Source organism: Ochotona curzoniae, unplaced genomic scaffold (genome assembly GCF_017591425.1).
Source record: "Ochotona curzoniae isolate NIBS_2020 unplaced genomic scaffold, NIBS_Ocur_1.0 scaffold_2453, whole genome shotgun sequence".
NCBI lineage: Eukaryota > Metazoa > Chordata > Mammalia > Lagomorpha > Ochotonidae > Ochotona > Ochotona curzoniae.
Genome location: NW_024467094.1, coordinates 31,160,556 through 31,183,507, shown reverse-complemented (window position 1 = coordinate 31,183,507; position 22,952 = coordinate 31,160,556). Strand labels below are relative to the sequence as shown.

At 55.4% G+C, this 22,952-nt stretch overlaps 1 protein-coding gene across 1 annotated transcript; it reads right to left on the bottom strand.

The window, feature by feature from the left end:
- Positions 1 to 11,245: 11,245 nt before the first annotated feature.
- IGFBP4 (insulin like growth factor binding protein 4) lies at positions 11,246 to 22,439 on the bottom strand. Its single transcript, XM_041001365.1, has 4 exons — positions 21,818 to 22,439; positions 15,332 to 15,489; positions 14,570 to 14,704; positions 11,246 to 12,425 (listed from the first exon to the last, which is right to left on the bottom strand). Exons 1-4 carry the CDS (start codon positions 22,164 to 22,166, stop codon positions 12,291 to 12,293), a joined length of 777 nt encoding a protein of 258 aa, XP_040857299.1. The 5' UTR covers positions 22,167 to 22,439; the 3' UTR covers positions 11,246 to 12,290.
- Between the last annotated feature and the right edge of the window lie 513 nt (positions 22,440 to 22,952).

Below are 22,952 nucleotides of genomic sequence, written 5' to 3'. Positions count from 1 at the left end.
CCCACAAGTCTGCTTTCATTTTCCGTGACCCCTTTGCTGCCACTAGGCCAGAAAAATGTAAGTGGGGCGGGGGGCCTCTGCGCCCACGCTAGTGGTAGAACATGTGGAGCCTCCCTGGCGGGTCCCTAGCTTTTCCCAGCCTGCCTGAGAGCCGAGGAGAGGCTGGGAAACATGAGCAACCCAAGGGAGTCTGCGAGAGGCCCTGAATCCCAGCTCAGCATACAGCGAGCCAGACAATGGCCCCTTCATCCCACCCTGGGCCTGATGGGATGGGGGAAGGGGGGGGTCTGCCCAGCTTATAGCAGCTGGTGGGCTGCCCTGTGCCCTCCAGTCCCAGGGTCTGCCCTTCCAACCTGTTCTAGAGTCCAGGGTGATAAGAGGTCCCAGCCTAGTCACCAAGACAGGAGGCAGGGATGTGCCCTTTCCCACAGAGCTTAAGAAGGGGGCCCCAGAGGGCTTGTGAGGGAGCCTGCCGAAGGCCTTGACCTGTCTGGGGTAGCCCTGCCTTCTCTTTTACCACTGCCCACCGACACTCTATGCCAAAACTTTCCAGCATGGCAGATGGCTACAAGATGGCCATCTCAGCTGCCCCCACCCCACTACCTCCTGTCCCCAAGAAGGCTGGCAGAGAGCTCAGAGCGGATAGCCCAACAGAGGACAAAGGGCTGGAGGGCAGGGGCGTGGGGAGGGTAGTCACTTAGGCCAGGAGCCAGGAGAGGAGGGGTCTTCGCACCCACACACGGTTACCTCAGGAATTTTCCCTCCAGAAAGTTCTAAGCCTTGATGCTAGGTCCCTCCCAGCTCTTCCCCAGTGTCTCCCATGCCTCCTACCCTCCCCAACCCTTTCTATACACACAGACACTCACATTTGCCTGCCACAGCCCCCATTTTTGCTCTCCTTCCTCATTCTCTCTTTCTCTCTCTCTCTCTCTCTATATATATATATATACTATTTTTTTCTTAGAAAGGTAGATCAGATTTACAAAGAAGAAGAGACAGAGATAAAGATCTTCCATTCACTTGTTCACTGCCCAAATGGCCACCAACAGCCAGAGCTGAACCAACCAGAAGCCAGGAACCAGGAGTTTCTTCCAGGTCTCCCACATGGGTGCAGGTTACCAAGGCTTTGAGCCATCCTCCACTGCTGTCCCAGGCTACAAACATGGAGCTGGATGGGAAGTGGAACAACTGGGACATGAAACCAGCACCCATATGGGATCCTAATGCTTGCAAGGTAAAGATTAAGCCAATTGAGCCTTTTCTATCCACTCAAGCCCAACCTCTCCTCTCACAGGAAAATATTCCCTCCCTCGTGCTTTATTATTATTGTTATTATTATTGTTACTATTATTGATTTGATAGATGGTTTGTTAGTTCATTTCCCAAATGCACAAAGTGGCTGGGACTGGCCTGAGCCAGATGCTGAGGGTCAGAAATCTAATCCAGGTCTCCCACTGGGCTGGCAGGAGCCTAGCTCCTTGGGCCACCCCATGACCTCCTTGGATGCCCATCACCAGGGGTCAAGAGCTGGGAGCAAGCACTCCACTGGGTACTTTACCCCTGCACACAATGCCCACATAACTCATCCCTTTTTTCCACTTAATTCCTTTAGCCTTTTGTTCCCAGGGGGCTGGACTCGCAGCCAAACCCAGGGTAGGAAGGAAGGCAGCAACACTCTGCTTTGCCACCATTTGGAAAACCTGGGATTCCCACCCCAGCCTCTAAACCCCAACTCTGTTACAAAGCAACCTCCCTAGAAGCAGACACCCCTGCAGACCCCTCCAACTGACTCACCACCCCCTACTCACACAGGCAACACACACACACTCCCTCACTCATGTCCCATGGGGGGGCCAAGGCTGCACACCTCCACCACCTTCACCTTTGGCCTCTTGCATATGCAATAGTCTGGGGGCCCAGAGCCAGGGCCGGGGGGGCGGCGGTTCTCCTGCCCCAAGACAGGTGCTGGATTCATGCAACTGATGTTTTCCAGCCTGATGCTTTGCTCATGGGAGCAAGAAAACAGATCGATCTGAAATGTTGTGACAAGGGGTTTGCTATGCCATGCCAGGCCAAGAGGAAGAAAAGAAATTGGGAAAGACAAACTTTGCCCACATGGAGAGTGATGTAACGAAGGAAGTGACCTTGGTGTTGGCTCGTCCAGCATCAAGAGATGCTGGGCAGGCAAAGGCAGGTGAATCTGGTTTCTACCAAGGGGAGGTTAAGGACAGAGACACACTGTGCATGTCTGATTCCACTTTACAGTTTGGAAAACTGAGGCTTGAAGGATTAACCTGCCCTCACTCACTACAGTTCAAATCCACATCCATTAGACCGTCCTAGGATCTGCAGACTAGCAGATGGGTGAATTTATGTGAGAAACACACAGACAGGAAGGACTATGCCACATTCAGCAGGGCTAAAAGTACGTGGTATCCAGGCCAGCAGGTGACACAGGAAGCCAAGGAGAGAAACAGGCTGATTATGAGGCTGGTGGGGAGGGAGGAGTGGGGCACACAGCCTCATGATTAAGACACATCCCACACCAGGGTACCTGGGTTCAGACCAGGCTCTGGCCTGTGACTTGAGCTTCCCGCTAACATGGATCCTGGGAGGTAGTGCTGACGGTTCAGGTAACTGGGTTTCAACCATCCAGATCGATGTTCCCCAGTGTCAACTTCCCTGGTCACTGAGGAAATTTGGGGAGTAAACCAGCAAAGGAAAGCACATACTCTTTCCCTCAACCCATACATCACTAAATAAATGAAGGTTACTAAAAGAGCATGAGGTGCTAAGTTGCGATTTGCTGGGGAGTAAATCGTTGCTGAGTGAATCAATGATGCAATGCAGGACCACCACGCACAGCTGTGCAAGCTGCACATTGCACAAGCACGCATGGCACTCTGCTTGGGCTTCACCCTGCAGGTGACATCAGAGCAAATGACCAGATCTGTGCTGTGGAAATATGGATGCGGGGGCAGAACCTGGACCAGGAACCCAGGGTTGGCGACAGTGGGGAGAGGAGGGAGGGAGGGAAGGTGAGGACTTGGAGTTCAGGCCAGGGAAGGGGTGAGGGCCTGGGAAGAGGGCTGGGCAGGGGCCTAGGGCCCTGTTTTTCCAGTCTTCTCAGCACCCTAAAGCGGGTGGATTAAGCAATGTTAGCACAGATCTCTCACCACTGGCAATCTGACGTCAGGTTGGATTCTGGTGAGTTCTCTTCTCCTGACTTGCGGACATCTCTGTCCTCACTGCCTGCTGACCTGGCCAAAGAGAGAGAGAGAGAACCTTCCAGCCAGGTTAGGACCCCACCCCTATGATCTCACTTAGTCTTAATTCACCCCATAAGGCTCTGTTTTCCAACTGGGGGGAGGAGGGGGAGAAGGGAAGAGGGGAGGGAGTGGGTGGGAAGTCATCAACACAGGAATTTGGACCCCCCCCCACCACCACCCCACCCTGCCCTCGGACTCTGCATTCCCAGAGGCATTTCCTGGAAGGTACCTCAGCCACTCTGCGTCCCCTAGCTGAGTCCAGCCAAGGAGTGAGGAGGGGGCTCTGAGTGGAGCTTGGCCCCTAGCAGCTTGGGGAGAAGGGACACAAAAGAAGGGAGGGAACCCAAGAATGAGAGGAGGAGGAGGAAGAACAACAGGCACCTGCTCATTCATGTGTTCAGCTCAGCAAATGTGCGTTAAGCTGCCTCATGCACTCGCTTCCTTGGGCAGAACTTAGGCAGTCAGTGGTGGAGAGAGGAGGCGGGGGCTGGGCCCACACATGTCCCAGTAAGTGATGTTCTGTCTGCCACAGCATTCAGATTTGACACCCTGTGAGCACGAATGTGACACATATCCTGAGTTCACCCCACTGCCACCTACACACACACACACACAGAGCAGCGACCTGCACACTGAGGTGCTGTCACATCTTGGAAGCTTTGGCATGTGTTCTCATCCAGCTTGACAGCAGTGCTGCCTAAGTCTTCATTTGATGGCAAGAGAACCACGATTAGAACATCAGTGCATTTGGTCCCAGCGGTTTGGTGCAGCCAGTTGAGCTGCCACCTAGGACACCAACATCCTCCATCAGAGTGTCAATTCAAGGCCTGGCTGTTCCACTTCCCATCCAGCTCCTCACCAATGCACCTGGGAAAGCAGCAGAAGATGGCCCAACGCACTAGCCCCGCCTCCATCCACGTGGAAGACTTGGATGGAGCTGTTGCCTCCTGGGGTGCATATTAGCAAGAAGCTGGAGTCAGAAGCAGACTCGCAAGGAGCTAGACACTCCGGCGTGGGAGGAGTGCACCCCAAGTGGCAGCTTAGATTTTATGCCACAATGTCTGTCCCACTCCTCTGTTTTTCTGTAAAGGATCCTGGCACATCCCCTGGGTCCACCCCCACTCAGAATCTCCCAGCAAGACTAAGAACCCAAAACAAACACTCCGAGCTAATGTCCCTTCCCCTGCAGTGCCCATGACTCCCCAATGCCAGGCTAAGTCTCCCTCCTCCATGTCCCCTACCGGAACAAGAAACCTTCTTGGAAAAGACCCAAGGGAATCCTCCAGGAACTTGTGGATAGATGGGATGGAGAGAAGGAAAAGCAGAAAAACAGAGGAAGAAAGGGGAAATAAAAGCAAGGAAAAAGGGAGGAGAAGCAGACTAGGAGGCGAGGATCCAAGCATAGGGGATCCCAAAGATGGTACAGGGCTTGGAGAGGAGACAGAGTGGAGGCAAATCGATGGAAACTCCTTCTTCCAAGGGGCAAAAATGGGGCATTAGGTACCCAGAGGCAGAACCTGGCAGAGTGTTCCAGGGGCCATAGATACAGTAGAGAAGGCAGAAGTGCAGTTAGCTGCTGCGCGCCTGGGGGAGACTGTGTGAGCCTGGCACTGTGGGAGGCCTTGGAAGTCAGGCTGTTACTTAAGCTGAACAAGTGCTGTGCTGGGTAGCCCAAATTCATGTGCAACTTTTCATTCACTTATTGTGTGAAGGGTTGGTTTTTGATCCACTAGCTCTAGTGAAGTACAAAACTCTCTTCTCTCTCTATGTAATAATGCATGCCCTTTCAGAATAAATAAGTAAACCTTTAATTCTGACTTTTAAATTAAGCACATATATACATAAAATAATAATAAATAAATAAATCTTAGGGAAAAAAAAGTTAGAGAATAGCCAGAAAGACTCAGCTGGAAGTGAAGAAAAGCACCTGTACTCCTGACTCCTGACCCTCCCAGCACCAGCCAGGCAGGGCTCCCCAAGACATCCTTATAAGGGCTGGGGCAACCAAGTGCTCTCCCACATTGCCAAGCTGGAATCCAACGTGGTCGGGGAGAATAGAACACTGCCTGGGAAACCCCACACACTTGCCATCCTTGAAGGGGAAGCCAGAGCCTGGACCCCCCGATGAGCCTGAACCCCCCCAGATGAGCTGCTTAGGTGCAGGTGGCAGACAGGGTGAGATCCCTGGCACTGCCATCACTCCACTTTCAATAACTGGAAAGCCTTGGCTATAGGACAGGACCCACTTGTATTCCATAGAGGGTCAAGGCCTCTAAGCCAATTGGGTAGTCACGGCGGGGAGTGGAGGAGATACAGAAAGACCAAGTTGGAAGATGAACTTCAGAGTAGGGCAGGTGAGGGCATCCAAAGAGAGCAGCCAGTTCAAGAGTCCTGTGGCTGTCTGCTGAAGAACAGTTGCGTGAATACCTTAAGGGCAAAGTTGGACGCAGGTCAGGAGGTCCCTGGCACAAGTTAAGCACGGGTATGGAAAAAGTCCTTTCCTCTGCTCCTGAACTCTGGAGTTGACAGCCACCCGGCTGCCTAGGACCAGGGCTGTGGCCCCCAGCATGGCGCTCACACACTGGTTATCCTTACACAGGATCACAACTCTTCCATACAGGAAAATGCATGCCCTCCCCCCACCACCATTGCCCTGCTTCCTCCCAAAAAAACAGCACTGACTTAGCCTCACTTTCCTATTGGGGTACCCAGAGCTCCCTGCACTGCAAGATGTTGGGGAGCAAATGCTTACTCCCAGTCTAGAGCCATGACCTCATTCCTTGTCCACCCCCACCCTACATCACCCCCCAAACACACATACACCAGCTTCCTGGCGAGCTGGTAGAGACACAGCCTCCTCTCCAGCTCTCCCCCCCACCCCCCATCCCACTCTGGCCTTCCCCTTTCGGAACTCTCACCCTGGCTCCTGGCTTTGCAAGGACCAGAGCTAGGCCAGTGTGAAGCCAGGAACCAGGAGTTTCTTCTGGGGCCCAAGCACTTGAGTCACCCTCCTCTACTTTCCCAAGTGCATCAGCAGGGATCTGGACAGGAAGCAGAGCAGCCAGGGACCGGAACTGTGCCCATAAAGAACATCAGTGTCCCGGCTGCTCTACCAGCTATGCCACACAGCCAGTTCCTATTTTTGTTTTCAGTCACAGGCTCTGCCTTTGTCCTGAATAAAGGATGGGGGTTGCCTGGAGAGGGCCCTGCAGGCCTTGACTGTCACCAAGGGGACAGTCACAGATCCCAGAAGCCCAGTCTGCCTCTTGTGGCCTGAGCTGACTCTTGTACACCAGCCGAGCAGGCCAGGGTCACCAAGTAGTCACATGTCACTTTGAATAAGAAGCCCTGAACTATAGCTGAGAAGTGAAATGGGCAAACAGCTCAGCCAAACACAGCTGGACCCGTTTTTGCTTTTTTTTCTTTTTCTTTCTTGGGTCGTGTGGGCGGGCAGCAGTGGAACCTTTACTGCCTCGCTCGCCTTCCCGGAAGCTGGGAAGGTCATTTATCTCCTGAGCTGTCTGGTCTGATTTTCCCCTGCATGAGCACAAGACTTGATTCCTCCCATCCTGCTGCTTCTGGCTCAGCTCAGAGAGCAGGAGCTGGAAGGGAGGGAGAGAGCCCCAAGGCTCGGCTCCCGCCTGGCAGCACCCAGCCCCACTCCAGCCCCAGCAAGCTGGGGCAGCTTTTGCTGGACCCCAAGCTCAATTGTTATTCTCATTCTCTCGCAGCTGTCTGGGCCTGGCCCACCACACGTGCCCCTGTGTGACTGCTGCCTCTGTCCCAAGGCTTCTGGGCGAGCTGGTGGAGATGGCAGCTGCAAAGCATTTGTGTGGGCCTCCAGGCTGGCAGGGGAGCCATCTGCAGCTGGCTGGCTGCCAGGCCTGACATGACAGGAACCCAGGGCCCGGTCCCCGCCCCAGCCCCAGCCACCCAGGGTCCGTCCCACAAGGTCAAGGAGCCAAGGATGTGGGGAATGCACCTTGTGGCCCCCCTCTAGGAGAGCAATGCAACCTGGTGCTGAGATGGGGAGCAGGACAGAGAGCCGCTCCCTGCTGTCCCAAGGGGAGTGCCCACCCAAGCTCAGTGGGAACTTGTCCTCAGCTGGCTGCCTCCTGTCCCTACCCTCCATGCGCTGGAGGACTGCACAAGTTTCCACCCTCAAACCTGGAGAGTAGGGAAGAAGGGAAGGAGGGCTTTCCCTTCCAGGCCCCTGCAAGGAAAGACACTCCCCACTCCCCCCACCAGTCCTTCCTCTCACCCCTCCTGGGAGAGTTCACTAAGCCAGTAAAATGCTCAGACAGGCCTCTGGCCTCCGTAGTCCCCATCTGGTTCTAATCAGATCCCAGAGAATGCGGGGGTGGGGGGGGAAGAGGCGGGCACAGTAAGCCCTTTGACCTCCCCGTGCTGTCCCCAGGGTAGCCCCTGCCCAGAGCAATTCTCCCCCCTCCCATTTGTTTCCTTTTACCTCCCAGATGGGCCTCACACACACACACTGGACCACAGGGAAGCGAGGCAGGGGTCAGGCCTTAGAGACAAGGGCCTCCCTCTCCACCCGGGGGTCTGATCTCAGACCCCAGACCTCTGCCTGTATCAGACCTTCAAATCACAGAGGAAAGAGAGCTAGAAGGAGGAAGGACTGCAAAGAGAGACCCCGAAGGCTCTAGAAACCATCAGATCTCAGTTGAGTCTTACCCTGAGTTCTAGCTTATTCCCAAGCAGTGAAGCAGGAACTTGGAGAAGGAAACTCTTAACAGAGCTTGTTGAAGTTTTCCTGAGCCCTGTTGGTGCACTAAGCCACTGGTCTTGACATCAACTCTGGGGAGGAATGACACCACTGTTTGACAGATGGGAAGAGCAAGGCTTCTAAAGAACCAGGTTATCTAACTCCAGATTCTGGACAGCAGGCTGTCCTCCAGGGAGGGAATGGCCCAGGCCCAGCATCCTTGGCTTCCCTGCTGGGAACCAGCAGGGGGGACCCAGTTCTGCCCTCCCCTCTCAGAATCTCCTAGTCTGTGGCTCCCCAACCTTCTGCTGCCCATCTCCAGGCCCAGAGTCAAGCACACAAACCTGAATAAAACAGCCTCTCTGGTCATAAGGTTCTAATCCCATCTCTGGATTACCTCGGCGTTTGGGCCTTGATGTTTCCCTCCATAAAACAGGCGGAGTTGTCTACAACAGGATTGGACCGGTGATTGGGTGCTTCCCCAGTCCCTGGATCCTACCAAACTGAGAAAACCCAGACACTTCCCATTAGCTTGGGTGGTCTCCAGGGAGAGGGCTCTGCCCTGGGTTTCAGAATTTAGAAGAGCAAGAGGGCCAAGAAGGAAGGGACCCAGCCAGGCATGGAGGCCACCAATCTGCATCTTTGCTCTGGGGACTGCACATCGCCTCCACTGAAAGCAATTTGTCATGCTCTGAATTAAGTGATTCCAACAAGGGTTTAATTTCAGTTTCATGGCTCTGTTTTTACGTGTAATTAAATACCACTGCATGGCGAAAATATGCTGTTTGCACTTTAGACTCGGAGTTAAGAGCCTGGGAAGCCGATCTCACAGAGCTTCTGCAGGCAGCCTATCCCAGCCCCTCCCTCAGTTGGGCCCAGGAGTGGGGGCAGGAGGAGGCTGTGGGGAGGACTAGACAGGATGCCAGGTGGAGGGGAAGGGGGCTGCGGGAGGGGAAGGAAGGGGAGGTCCTGTTGGAGCCTGCTTGCTCAGGAGAGCATGTTTCTAATTATCTAAAGCACAGCTCCCCCTCCTCATCTACTCCCTGACCCCAACTTCCCCCAACCCTGGGGGCCTCAGGCACAGAGACAACAGGTCACTCTGACGGTGAAGCTCCCATTAGCCCCTGAGTGGCAGGAGCTGATTCTGCCCCATCCAGCGGTGACCTCAAAGGCTGGCTCCATCGTCTCCCATTTACTTAATATCCACTCCCACATCACCACCAAATATGCTCCCTCCCCTCCCCTGTGACCACCCAAGGTGCCAGCAGCTAGCAGCTCCCTCCACTCCCAGCAGCTCCACTCTCTCCAGGTCAGAGGTTACCTTGCCTGGGGCCTGGAATGTAGGGGGATTTCCTTCTGGCTGAGAATGTTTGGGGGTCTTTTGCCATACAGCCACACCTCACAGGCCGGGACGTTGAACAGGATCCCCACATTGTGCAACATGCCTCCTTTCTGTGAGAGCTGAGGGACAGAGCAGGGAACAACAGGCCTTTCCCTGTCTGTGCAGGAGTTGGTGACCAGAGCCTAGTACAGTTTTTGGGGGTGGGGTTGGGGCGAAGGAGACCCGGAGCCTCACCATCTCTCAAGAGATCCCTCACTCTTGCCAAAATCCAGTGCAAGAGTCAGTACAAGTCTCTACTTCGTTTTCCCTTCCCCCAGCGGACCCTCTTGCCAACGAAAAACCCAGCCCCCAGCCCTCAGCCACATCAGGGTTTGATTTACATTAAAAAGCTGGGAAATGGAAACCACATGCTTGGTTGTATATAGCTCGGCTCCACTGGGCGAGGGCGTGCAGGCAGCAAACCAAGGAGGCCCAGCAGAGCACACTGACTTCAATTCCAAGGTCATCCAGGTATGGTGGCTCCCACTGGGACAGGAGTGTGGGCCCTGCTGGAAGTGCTGCTACGCACGCAGCCATACACCATCGTGTGGGCAGGAAAAAAAGAAATTCCCTCCCCACCCTCCACTCCCCCACCCAACCTCCCACCCCAGCAGCCTGACCATCCCAGCTCAGCCCAGAGCCAAACATGGGGCAGCTTCAATTCTCTTTTTGAAACTGAGGATCCAGCTCCAGGTAAGGGCAGACGCAGTGTGCCTATGGAATTCTCCCTCCTCCCTAAAGAGTGTTCCCCTGTTCTCTGGGACTTCAGAGTTTCCCATAGGCCTCACAGTGAGGATGCGTAACGAGTAAGACCCAGCAGACAACTCTCATTTCTCTGTTCACTCAGACTGCCACAGCTCACATTGACCCCCATGCAGGTATACATCCCATTGATAACCATCTAGTGAGGACATACGCAACCTGCAGAGCCCAGACCCTCACTCCCATGTTATTGTCACACACGGGCACTGGACATCATGGAGGCACACACAAGCTACCTCCAGACTGCCCTTCCTTTGTTAAATCTACTACCCCACTGCCGAGGGCACAAAGCCAGGGAATGGGGATGGAAAGTGATGCATTAGGGAAAGAAAGAGCTGAACTTGGCTTTGGGACTTGAAACTTAATCTTCAGCCGGCACTACCTCCCACCCTGACATGCCTTGGCCCAGGCCCCAGAAAGAGTGGGCTCTCTGCTAGGCTGGGTGGTCAGGAGACTGAAAGGACATCCTTAGGGCAGCTTTGTTTTCTGTCTCCTGCTGCTGGCAGCGGTGTGGTGCTTCCAGAAGACAAGATGGCTGTAAGATGCTGGAACACTGACGTAGAGCGATGGGTCCTGGGCCCCAGCCTCAAGACATGGACAGTACGGGTACCATCGAAATTGGGGGCCAGGGAAGTCAGTTCTCTGGGGGCACTTCTAGAACTGGAGAGGGGATGCCCCCAGAAGGCAGCAGCCTCACTGCACAGGTACTTCCAGTGGCCCACCCCACTTACAGGCTGACTCTAGGAAGTGTGCTGGCCCCAGATGGGGCTGTCTTCAGTCACACCCTTCCTCCAGGAGCCACTGTTGCACCCCAAGAGTCTGAGCCAGAAGACAGTCGCCACTCCAGAGACAGGGATACCCCCATAGGAACAGGCTTCAGGGAAACAGAGGGTGTGCTGGCACCCTCCCGCAGCCCTTCACCAAGCAGGCAGCTCTGGGCACCACCCAGCACCACCACCTCCCAAAATGTGCCCCCTCTCCAACCTGGCACCTCCCCAACTCCCCAACAGTAAATCAAGCAACCAAACACAACATTCTGGACATTTTTTTGGTTTTGTTTTGTTAAAAAAAAAAAAAGTAAAGAAGAAAAAGACATGATGGCCAACTGGTAGGTTCTTAAATTTCCTTCTATCCAGTCATGCCAGAAAGAGCCCAGGGAGATGGGGTTGGGAAATGGGGTCAGAGTTGCTGAGGAAGGAGAGGATGGGGGAGCCAATGGCAGCGAGGAACCAGAAGGATGGGGTCATGTTGTGACTGCACCCCCCAGTGGGGCAGGGAGCAGGACCCCAGGCAAGCCCCTGGCCCAGCAGGTGGATCCTCTTCTCCATGAGGCACATTCGGTCCCAGCTTACATTCTCTTCCCACTCTGCCCCAAGAGTTGTCCCCACCGCCCAGCCCTCTGTTCTGTAGACCTTCTTCTGACCCCTCCCCTCCTGTCCAGCAGGGTCTCAGCTGCTAGGCAACCAAGCCAAAGGATGCCTGGGCCCCAAAGTGGCTTGTCCTTGCAGGTCCTTCTCCCGAATGACCTGGGAGAAGAAAGGAAGGGAAGTCTGGCAAGCCTTAGCCTGGGGAGTGGGTTCAAGTCACACAATCTTCAGGTCATCTTTACCCCATGCCTTCCCTTTGTCCAGCACCCTGCCTGGACTGCAGGAGGAACATCAGTCAAGGACAACGGTCTCTTCTCCTCCAACTCTGGGATTGAGACTTCTCTCACAGGTTTGTGCCCACCTTAAGGAGTGACCCATGTGCCCAAGTCAGAAGAAGTCAGAATAAGAGCTGACACATAGTATGTGGTAAATAAATGTTTTTGGATGGTTGGGTGGATGGGTGGGTGGGTAGAGGGGTGGACAGAAGAACAGGTCTAAAATCAATTTGGAAACACACCAGGGCTCCCCATTGCCATTCTCTGACCTCCAAGAGGATAATGCAGGCTCCGGCTCACCCCCTAGGCACCTCTATGCCCTTATAAAGACACACACGCGCATACGTGCGCACACACATATACATACACACACCCCCAAGAAAACTTCTGGACCACAGGCAGAGAGAGCAGGACTCAGATCTAGACTCCACTCTGGGTCAGCTGTGTAGCCTCCAGAGCAGGGGGGGTGCAGGGGGTGACAAGTCCCCCCGACCTGCTGGCTGGCAGGGCTCATTCATGGAAGCTGTCAGCCAGTTGGTGGCAGTCCAGCTCTCCCTTGGGCTCCAGTCCTCCTGGAAGCTTCACCCCTGTCTTGCGGTCCACACACCAGCACTTGCCGCGCTGCCCATCCAGGGCCGGGTGACACTGCCAAGACAAGAGCATGAAGAGTCAGCCCTTAGTAGGGAAAAGAAAGGTCCCAGATAGCCTGTCTCCATCCCAGCTCAGCCCCTAAGCCAGAGAGCAACTGTTCCACAAGCATGTCTGAGGGAAGAGGCTCTTTTTGGAGCATGGGTCCCCTGAGCTCACCGGCATCCAAGGTATTCGTCTGAGGAAGCCAACTAGATAGAGTTTGGGGAGGCAGGGCCCTGCAAAGGCCTGGCTTTGAAAGACTGTTTCAGGTCAGAGATGTTTCAGGACATACTCCAGTTGGATTAAAAATGGACTTGGATTTAAGAGCAGGAACCAAACTGGGATTAGGGATAAGACCAGGGTTAGAGCTGCAATTGGGTTAGAAATTGCAAATCAAACTTGAATTAGGTAAGGGTTGAGCCCGGGTCAGCAGAACTGGGATATGGCCAAAAGTCAAGGTCAGAACAACTGGAGTCAAGCTTAAGCTTGGCTTAGACGGTAAGAGGGGATGAGGGCAAAAGTGGACTTCAGGGTCAGAATTAGAGCTGGAATGAGGTATCACAACTTTCATTGGGGCAGGGTAGGGGAGGTAGAAATAGAAGGAAGCATACAATCATGCAACACAAGAAGTGAATCCTAATGCAAGTTATGGACTTCTAGTTACTGTAGCAGGGGCAGGTGCTGGGTTGTGGCAGATAATGCCACCATCCGCAGCACCAGCATTCCATATGGGCACCAGTTTGATTCGCAGCTGCTCCACTTCCCATCCAGCTTCCTGGAAAAGCAGGAGAGGATAGCCCAAGTGCTTGGGCCCCTGTACCCACGTGGGAGATCCAGAAGAAGCTTCTGGCTCCTGGTTTGGGCCTGGCCCAGCCTTGGCCACTATAACCATTTGGGGAATGACCCAGTAGATGGACAAGCTATCTTTCTTGCTTTTTTTCTCTCTCTCTCTCCCTGTAACTCTGCCTTTCAAATAAAATTTTTAAAAATATAATAATAATATTATCAATGCTGATCCCCTCAATTACAACCAGTAAGTCCCACAATGTAAGATTATTAAGTGCAAGGGAAACTGGCCAGGAGGAAGAAGGCAGTACTTGGGAACCATGGGCCTCCTGCAGTTTTTATACAAACCTAGAACTGCTCTAAGAAAATGCTTATTCATTTTTTAAAAAAAAATCAGAAGGGGAAGGCTTAGAGATTTGGAAAAAGGATGAAATCTGTGCTGGGATAAAAGTCAAGCACTGATTAGCAGGAGCCCTCCCTGAGCCTCCTTTCTTTTCTTTCATTCTTTCATTTTTTTTTTAAGATTTATCTATTTTTATTGGAAAGGCAGATATACAGAGAGGAGAGACAGAGAGAAAGATCTTTTATCCACTGATTCACTCCCCAAGTGACCACAACAGCCAGAGCTAAGCCAATCCGAAGCCAGGAGCCAGGAACTTCTTCCAGGTCTCCCATAGGGGTGTAGGGTCCCAAGGTTTTGGGCCATCCTCGACTGCTTTCCCAGGTCACAAGCAGGGAGCTGGATGGGAAGCAGGGTCGTTGGGACACACATTGGCACCCATATGGGATCCTGGTGCATGCAAGGTAAAGACTTTAGCCACTAAGCTATTATGCTGGGCCGGGCCTCCTTTCATTATACAAGGCCTCACACCCTCCTGAGGCCCTGCTGGAGAGTACAGAGCCAAAGCAGCCTGTGTCCTCGCAGCCAGACCTCTGCTGCCCAGATGGATGTGTCCACAGCCTGTGGAGTGGGGGAAGGGTTGTGTCTGTGCCACACAGAGCTGGAGCAGCAGACCCAGGCCAAGGGTCCTGGCACCCAACCAGATATACCTCCCTTCCGGCGGGCCAATTCCACCCAGGAGATTAGAAGGAACCCCAGATTCCAAGGGCAGAAAGCAATACAGAGCGGAACACCTCAGTGCCTTTTCTCCTGCTCCTTCCTTCCAACAGAGGCATCCCTGTGTGGGGAGGCAAGGTGCCTCTCTTTCTCCCTCTCTCTCTCTGACTCTGGGCCAGCCTGAGCCCGTTTACTTTTCTCTGGACCTTACACATCTTATCTCCACAGGAGTGAGGTTCTGACATGGGGCAGGGTAGCATTTAGGGAAAAGCCAAAGGGGCTAGGCCTGAGTTGCAGAAACTTCTTCCATCTGCACCTGCTTGGGGTGGAAGTTGCCATTGCGGTCGCAGTTGGGGATGGGGATGATGAAGAGGTCCTCGTGGGTGCGGCTCTGCGAGGCGGCCAGTCGCTCAAGGGCCCGGTGCAGCTCACTCTGACAGGAACCCTGTGGCTAGGGAAAAGAAAAAACAAAACCGCTCAGTGGTGAAAGGCAGCAGGGGCAAGCAGGACTTGGCTCACTGGGAGCTGAGGTCAAAAGGAAGAATCAAAAAAAAGTCCTGGAGGCTAGGCAGGGCCCACAGAGGTGCAGCAAGGGTGTGAGCTCCGAGGGCTCAGATAGAGAGAGCAGGGCATTGAGGATAGGGTCTCGAGACAACCAGCTTCTACAAAGGTGGGGTGTGACGTGAGGGATCCACAGAGGAGACCAGGGAGCCTGCAATGTAATTCACAACCCAAGCAGGGATCCCTCAGAGAAGCCCATCCCGAAAGGGACAGGAGCCAGCCCTGCAACAGGGTGCACAGGGCGAATGCAGTAATCGGCACTAACCCCTTAGTTACTGCAACGGTGTGGGTTGGGCAATCCACAGGGGACTTAGGGTAGCTACCACACCAAGTAGGCAAATCATTCCAAGGAAAGACTGCCTGGATCCTCAAGACACACACTATTGTCGGTGTCCTCAGAATTTAGTCCGTGTCGGCTACGTGAACTCGCCCTGATCCAGTGTGGTGGAGATGCATGCCCCGGTACACGTGTGCACGTATGAAAGCATATGCACGTGTGTAGATCAGAGGTCCTCACCACAGGCCGGGCTTCTTCTCGGGGTGGCCCCATGGCCTTCATCTTGCCCCCACTGCTGCTCCGGTCTCGGATTTTGGCGAAGTGCTTCTGCAGGCATCTGCGGTCATGGGCGCTGCAGGGACTGAAGCTGTTGTTGGGGTGATCACCCTCGTCCTTCTCTGCAGCAGGAGGCCAAAGATGGGGAGAGTCAGCACCAGAGGACAAGGCATCCTGCCAGTCCCCCTCTGCCTGCCTTCTCCTTCTCGGGGACTCTGCAGCCTGGCACTGGGGGCTGGAGGAGAGCAAGAAACCAAAGCAGCATCCCAGTTCCTTCCTACTGCCCTGGGTCCCCTCAGAAAGATATTTCTCTTAAAGTCCTTGACTTGTCCCTCACCCTACCCAGCCTAGTCCTACAATGAGTCACTGGTTGCAGCTGGCCGGATGGCAGCAGATTCCCTCTGGCCCCACAGGGAGCTCTGTGGCAGGCAGGCAGGCAGGCAGGCAGGCAGGCGGGCAGGCTCCTTCCCCAGTCGTGTCCCCCTCCAGTCTGTTTCCCCACCGGCCCCCTCTCTGTCTGCTCTCCCTTCCTGCTCTTTGCAGTGTGGACTGAGTTAGCCAGGAGACCCCCAGGCGGCTGTTCTGCAGACACTCTTTCCAATTGCCAGAATCAGAGTTTCCATGAGAGATGAGAAATGTGGCCCACAGGCTCTCCCCACTGGCTGGGTGGGAGAGCAGGAGCAGGAGTGAGTGTGTGTATATGTGTGTGTGTGTGTGTGTGTGTGTGTCTCCCTATGAGGCCCCAGGACTTAAAGAACAGACTTAAAGACTTAGAGCACCTCTGTGGCGCTTCCAGCCCCCACCTCAAAGTCTCATGCCTGTGGACACCTGGAGATAGCAGGATGGAGCAGGGCCTCTTGCCCCCTCCATGAGACCTCCCTGGAGGCTCTTTCTGAGAACCTCATCCCAAAGTCCCAGAATCAGAGGCCCAGGCAGCCTCAACCAGAATCCAGGGCTGAGCTGGAAGGATGGCGGAAGACCTCTTTGCGGATTAGAGCCCCCTCTGCAAGGCTGGGGCTTGGCAGCTCACTGTGGGCCTCAGCGCACAGCTCCTGCCAGCATTCCAGATGTTGGCAGCCAGACAAGAGGTTACATCTGGTTTGCGTCAAGATTTTTTTTTTTCCTGAGGAGTTAGTAGGTTTCTCCGTGCGTGGCAGCAGTCCCAGAACTGCCTCTGGGTCAAACGGTAATTTTCTTCTAGCCAAGGCTTGGGGACTGCTTCTCTCTCTACTCCTACATAGAGGAGTATGGGTAGGCAAGGGGGAAGCATGTGGATAAAGGAAATCCAGACAAGGAGGAATCTAGGCCCTCAAAAAGTCTTTGTCAGGGTCCCGCAGCCAGGATTACTGGTAACCTTGAGTCATCAAGAGGAGGAAAAAGATTTGGGCACAGGTGGAGGGCTGCCTGAGAGAGGCGACAAAGGGAGCAGAGAGCTAGAATCCATCCTTATCTGCACATGACATCCCCAGAAGGACAGTGCAGAAAGAACTCCAGCCTCACATCAATTTCCTGAGGGTCCACCAAAGCAAGTGCTCCCAGAAGGGCAGGGGGCCAAAAAATAAGGGGTGGTGAACTGCAGCAGAAGGAAGACAGTAAGAAAACGGACCCTGCACACCTCCTGTAGGAATCAGAAAGAGAAGGTCTGGGAGCCAGGCCTTCTTCAGGGAACCTTCCTGTCCCCAGAAGATCCAGACGGGCCCAGGACTCCCTCCCCTGGGTCCCCACCTTGCGCAAAGTCATGAGGCTTGCAGATGGAGGTCACAGGGTGTCAGGGGAGTCGGCTGGAGCTGAGCAGTAGACGGAAAGAGGAAACACAAAACACAACAGAATGAGAGCCAAATCTTGGCAGAACAGAAGCAGCAGGAAGCCATGACCAAAGGCCCTGGGAACAGCTGGAGGCAGAGGAGATCCTCAGGACTGATCTGTCACCGCCCTGGCCACCACTTCCAGGTTGTCCCCTCCCAGGCGGGCCAGTCTTTATTGTTACTGAGTTTGCTTTCTTTTCACAGCCATAAAGGAAAAGCACAGCTTTGTACAGCAACTCCTGTTCCTCTTGGTGGGAAAACAACCTCCTCTGGTTAAGAAATTTCAGAGGTTTGAAGAGTTCAAAGGATAAGGAAGAGTTTTCTAAGGCAAAGGGCTGCTCGGGAGGTGGCCAGCTGTCCACCCCAGGGGTAGGAGGCCTCCGGGATCTCCCTGGACACACAGAGAACGCATCTCGTAACTGCCGTGCTTTCCCGAGGGGAGTGTCTCAGAGCAGAAGATGGCAAGTGATTCACCCTCGGGGGATTATTAACAGATACGTGGGTGCTTACCATTAAGAGGACAACCATACACACACTGAAACCCAGAGCTGCGGATAGCACAGCATGGGGTGAGCCTGCAAGAGCAGCCAGCCTTGCCTCCTTCTTGGGAGACCCCCTTGCAGCAAAGCCCACCGAAACCTGGCTTCCGGCTAAATTCACAATAGATTCCTCCAGAGAGAGACAATGGAGCCTTAGACCTAATCTCCTGGGGCCACAGGGCCACAGAGTAAATTCCCAGCCCTGCTCACACACAGAGAGGCGGACCCTTAAGAATCACAAACACACAGTCAGGTGACTATGCTTGCAGTGTGTTCCTCAGGACACATGCACAGGGCACTCGGGCACCCTGTCCCTGCTTGGACACAGACCCCAGACAGGACACCCTGACATCACCTGCCTCTGTTGACTTTCTATTTAATCTGTAACTTTTCCCTGCCCAAGCTTGCTGAACTGGCACACTGACGACCCAGCGCAGGATCTGCCCCCTAGGCACTGGGGCTTGGGGAGCCCAGCTTGTGGCTCTGCGTCTCTTGAAAACATTCACCTTCCCATCTCCCACACCGACTGGATACTTGCTGCTTCTGGCTCATGTCAGAGTTCTAGCTGCCTGCTTCAGCTCACACAGCCTATCATACCCCACTCCCATGGTGTCCTCTGGAACCCGTGCCCGGGGATTCCCTCTGAGAGGCTGCAGTCAGACCTGACCCCCTGTAAGGTTTCAGCTCTGAAAAGCCTGTGGGTAAATGGGGTTCCCAAAGCAGACAAATCCTCCTCCAGCTTCCCCTGGGTGCTGACACCCACATGTGACAGCCGTGGTCTCTGGAAAGGAAGGAGCTCAGAGCAAGGAGAGGCTGCACAGTTGGCGAGAGCTGGAGGAGTTCCTCTTCCCTGCTGTGTAACGTCACCCCCATGGCACCCCTCAGCTCCAGTCCAGCAGCGAGGCTGGGAGGCAGGCAGCCCAGACACCAAGCTCCAGTTGCCATCTGGGAGTTGACCCACCTGTCCGGCCAGCCAGAAAGACCTTTTCCTTGCCCTCCCTCTAACTCAGGCCCTCTAGGAGGCCGATCCAAGAGCAGCCAAGGTGTGGCTCAGGCAGCGGCCCCTCACCTTTGTGCTGGCCTGAGGCTGAAGGGCCAGCCCATGTGTTCAGCCACAAAGGCACCAAGCCCACCCTGCCCCTGTTAGCGCCCCTCAATGTCCTCCCCACGTGGCTCCCTTGGCCTGCTGGCTCCCAAGTTTCAGCATCAACTCTTTCTTCATCACCATCCTCATCAACACCAGGTCACTGAGCTTTGCTCCTTATCCCGTTACAAACCAAGGGACAGGAAGGGCAGACTTAACTCTGCAGTGCCTATGTCTTTAAATGGAAAGACTTCTGATAGCCAAGGAGCCAATAATTTTAGCCTTGCCAACACTAAAGAAGGAAACAAAAATGTGAAGCAGCCTGGCTCCTCTTTCTCCCTTCCCTCAAGGCACAGAATTTCTGGGAAGGCTAATTCCCATGACATGACTAGATTCCCAGTACTGAAGTAGTGAAGACAATATTTGCTGCATTGACTAAAAATTAACCCAGCTTGCTTGTTCCCTAACCCTGGCCCGGAGGGACACAGGGCCCAGTTGAGGAACTACCCAGCCAAGACTAATCTGCACACTGAACACTCCCCCAGATTCCGAGAGGAGGGTCAGCGGGGTGAAGCAGAACTGTGGGCTTGTGATACACACGGCCCACCCACCTCTGGGGGTCTCAGGAGTGTTAATCCACACACTGGCTGGCTGGCTGGCTGCAAAAGCTGAAATGGGAGGTGGGGCTGGCCTGAGATGGAAGTGGGGAGGAGGCTGCCCCTGGTGCAAGGCAGAGGCAGCGGGACCATGACTGGCTGGAAAGCAGCCAGGCCAAGGGGTTGCCCTCCCCCAGACACCTGCTTGCTGCAGCTCAGGCCTCTAAAAACCAGCCCAATACCCTCCACCAAACATTCCCGGGCTGGAGGGGATCCAAGGAGAGACAAGGACCTATTGACAAAATAAGGCAAAAAAGTGTAGCAAAATCAGGACTGAGCCCTGATCACCTCTCACTTAAAGCCCTGCAGAACCACTGCACAACTCTAGGGGGTGTCCTTCCCTCAGTACACCCTGGCCCAGGCCGTGGTAGGAGACGGGCTTCTCTGATGACCAGGAGGTGACAGGGCCTGGGACTTGCCTGCCAAGCAGGTTTCTAGGTTCCCAGATCCCCCTGGCTCCCCCTTCGCCCTCTCCAGACACCTGTAGCTTCAGCCCAGGTGGGGGAGATAGCCAGGAGGAGAGAGAGAAGGGGATTCATGGATCTGGGCTCTGAAACTCAGCCATCCCACTTCTAGACTCCTCTGGAGGCCTTGGATGCACATGGCAGCCACCAACTATCTGTGCCATGCCTTCCTGAATGGTTACAATCTCAGATCAGCCTCTCTACCCAAGGATAGGGTCTTCCTACCCAAGTGAAGGGGAAAGCCCTCTGAGGGCTCTTCAGTTCAGGTTAACGGGAAAAGGTAGCCAGCTACCCTAATCTAGTGCCCTCCTCCCCCTCACCCAGCTCCACTGGTAGGAGAAGGTTAGAGATTCAGAAGGCAAGTGGCCCTGTTGTACACAGGGGGAGTCCAAGGGCTCGGCCTTCACTCCCAGCCTCACTGGCTGGCACTGGCTTATCCGCCCTAGGATCTGCAACTTCCTCCCCAGGACCCCTCCTCCCAAGGGTGCCAGTCTGGCGTTCGTTCCTCGTGGAGTGCTTTCTGCTGACCCATCTCTCCCTGCCCTGGGGCAGGAAGAGCAGAGAGGCCTGAGGACCAGACCCCCTGGGCCCACCTCCTTCCTGTTTTCCCTGCATCCTGCTCTCTGGCCAGCTTACAGACTGCAGAGGATTGAGGAAGTGGGGCGGTCTGGGACCTAGGGCAGGAAGCTCAAGGGGGCCAGAGTCAGGCATGCGGATTGCAACAATGGAAGCTTGAAGCAGCAGGAAAAAGAAGACCCAGATCCAGAGGTACAGGGAGAACAAAACAGGAGTTGGAGAGGGAACGAGACACAGAGACAGAGAGATCCCGGGAGTCACAGAAATCACTCAAGGAGAACAGCCACAGAGAGAAAGGGCTGCAGAGAAATGCAAAGCCAGGTGAAAGTGAGAGACGCAGGGCAACAGAAACGGAAACCTGGAATAAGCTGGAGCGAGAACGAGAGAAACCGAGCGTGGGCAGACATCGAGGAAAAGAAAACTGGTGAAACTAGCAGTTCAGAGACGAAGCAGGCAAGAACAAAAGAACACGAGAAAGAGGGAAAGAGATGGAGAAAGATTCTAGGGAGAAACTGAGAAATGGAGAAAGAGTGGAAGGATGAGATTGGGGCCAAGAGGTTCTGCTAAGTCCCACCGGCCCTCCCGCCCCCCTGCCTCCCTCCCTCCCTCCCTCCCCATCTCTAGCCCCTACCCCACACCCGCGAGGTTTCCACAGCTCTGGGCTGGCAGCCAAGACTTCTCACATGGCACCTGCCAGGAAAAGGGAGCTTGTAGACCAGGGCAGGCAGAGGGGCCCAGGCTAGGTAGAGACCCTCACGTGTGCATAGCCCTCCAACAGCAAGGTGAGCTGGCTCAGGACTTTAGGGAACAGCAGGCTGCCCCCAACCACCGCCACCACCAACGCCCCCCTCCTTTCTACTTTCCACTCCATCACGTGATGATGTCCAGGCCCCAGGTCCTCAACCCATTCTATATCCAGAAGGAGGGGCAGGCCATGGTTTTGTTACCCCACCTCCACCCTTACCCCCACTCCATCACCATGCTCCAGTTTTTAGTTTTAGACAGCTGACTGGCCTAGACGGGTTACTTTGTTTGCCCCTGTTGCACAGGCAGCCAGGCTTCTCCCCAGACAGCACCCGTGGGAGAGCTGAGACGCCATCCCCTTGCCAGAGGCAACAGGCTGCTGAGAGCTGGGTTGCAGTTTTCTCAGCTAAGTCTGTCCTGTGCATGCCAGTTGGGCTCTGCCACGTCCCTGCCTTCTCCTCGACTCACGGAGATTTTTCCAGAGCCTTCCAGGTCAACCGGAAGGAGGGAAGAAGCTTCTGGGAGCGGGAAGGGGATGAGGAGAGTGTACGAGGGAGGGTGGGTGCAGGCCAGGACCCTTACCGGTGGGCTGCAGGCTTGCCTGGATGGCTTCGATCTCCGCCAGCTCCATGCACACGCCTTGCCCGTGCATCAGCGTGTGCAGGGGTTTCTCCGTTCCCCGGGGCGGGTAGCAGCGCAGGCCGGAGCCGCAGCGCGGGGTATACACCCCGCAGGGCATTCCCAAGCCCAGGGCGCAAGTGGCACAACAGCCGCAGCCGGGCTCCCGCACTAGCTCCTCGCAGCCCACGGGGGGGCGGCAGCGCGCCAGCTTCTCCTCAGTGCAGGGCGGGCAGTGGATGGCTTCGTCGCCCAGGCTCGGCCGGGGCCCGGCGGCCAGCAGCAGAGCGACCACGAGGCTGAGGGACAGCATGATCGGGCGAGGACCAGACGCGGGACGCGAGCAGGGAGCGCGGACGCGCGTGCTAGTGGCTAGGGGCACAACAGCGGCAGCGCTTGGCGCACCTGGAGGACCCGACCCAGAGGGCGCGGGGAGAAGGGGCGGCCGGGCTGGACGACCGGGACGGAGCCGAGGAAGTTAGCAAGCGCACCGGAATGGAGCGAGCGTGGCCGCACGGGCGCTGCGCCGCATCCTCAGCTCGGACTAGGCAGGCGGCGTTTGGCGGGGGTTGGGGGCTGAGCGGCTGCCCGGGACCGGCTCCCCCCACGGACTTTATACCGGCCCCTGGCCACACCCCCAGCGCCTTCCCAGAGGTGGGGGAGCCCGGGCGGGAGAGGGGGAGAGGGGGAGGCGGCCGTTAGGGGGAGGGGTCGCTGTCCTGAGTCGCCGCCGCCACTCCAACATCTGAAAGTCCTTTGCTGCGGAAGAAAGAAGCGGCGCCGTAGGGAAGCCTTGCAGGCGCCCCCAGCGCCTGTGAACCCGAGCCGGGAGAGGAGAGCGGGAGAGGCGAAGCTGAGGGGCCGCTGCTTGGCCCCCTCCCCCAGCCTCGGAGGACACGTTTCCACCCCCGCCGGCGCAGCCCTCAGCGCCCCCCCCCCCCCCACACACACACTGGAGAACAGACTTCTAGCCAGGTCTCCCTGCTCCACTAATTCAGTGTCCCTGGCTGGAGTCCTTCCCACGCCACCCCAGCCTTGATTGTTGGAGATTGTGCCGCGTGGGGCGAGGCAGAAGGTAGAAGCACCTAGAGAGGGGCTC

What these genes read in the sequence shown, in the direction of transcription:
- IGFBP4 (XM_041001365.1), bottom strand. Translation starts at nt 22,166, where the DNA reads ATGCTGTCCCTCAGCCTCGTGGTCGCTCTGCTGCTGGCCGCCGGGCCC. An exon ending in GGCAAGCCTGCAGCCCACCG is followed by an intron (nt 15,490 to 21,817) that starts GTAAGGGTCCTG and finishes CTCCTGCTGCAG; the next exon opens with AGAAGGACGAGGGTGATCAC. An exon ending in GAGAAGAAGCCCGGCCTGTG is followed by an intron (nt 14,705 to 15,331) that starts GTGAGGACCTCT and finishes TCTTTTCCCTAG; the next exon opens with CCACAGGGTTCCTGTCAGAG.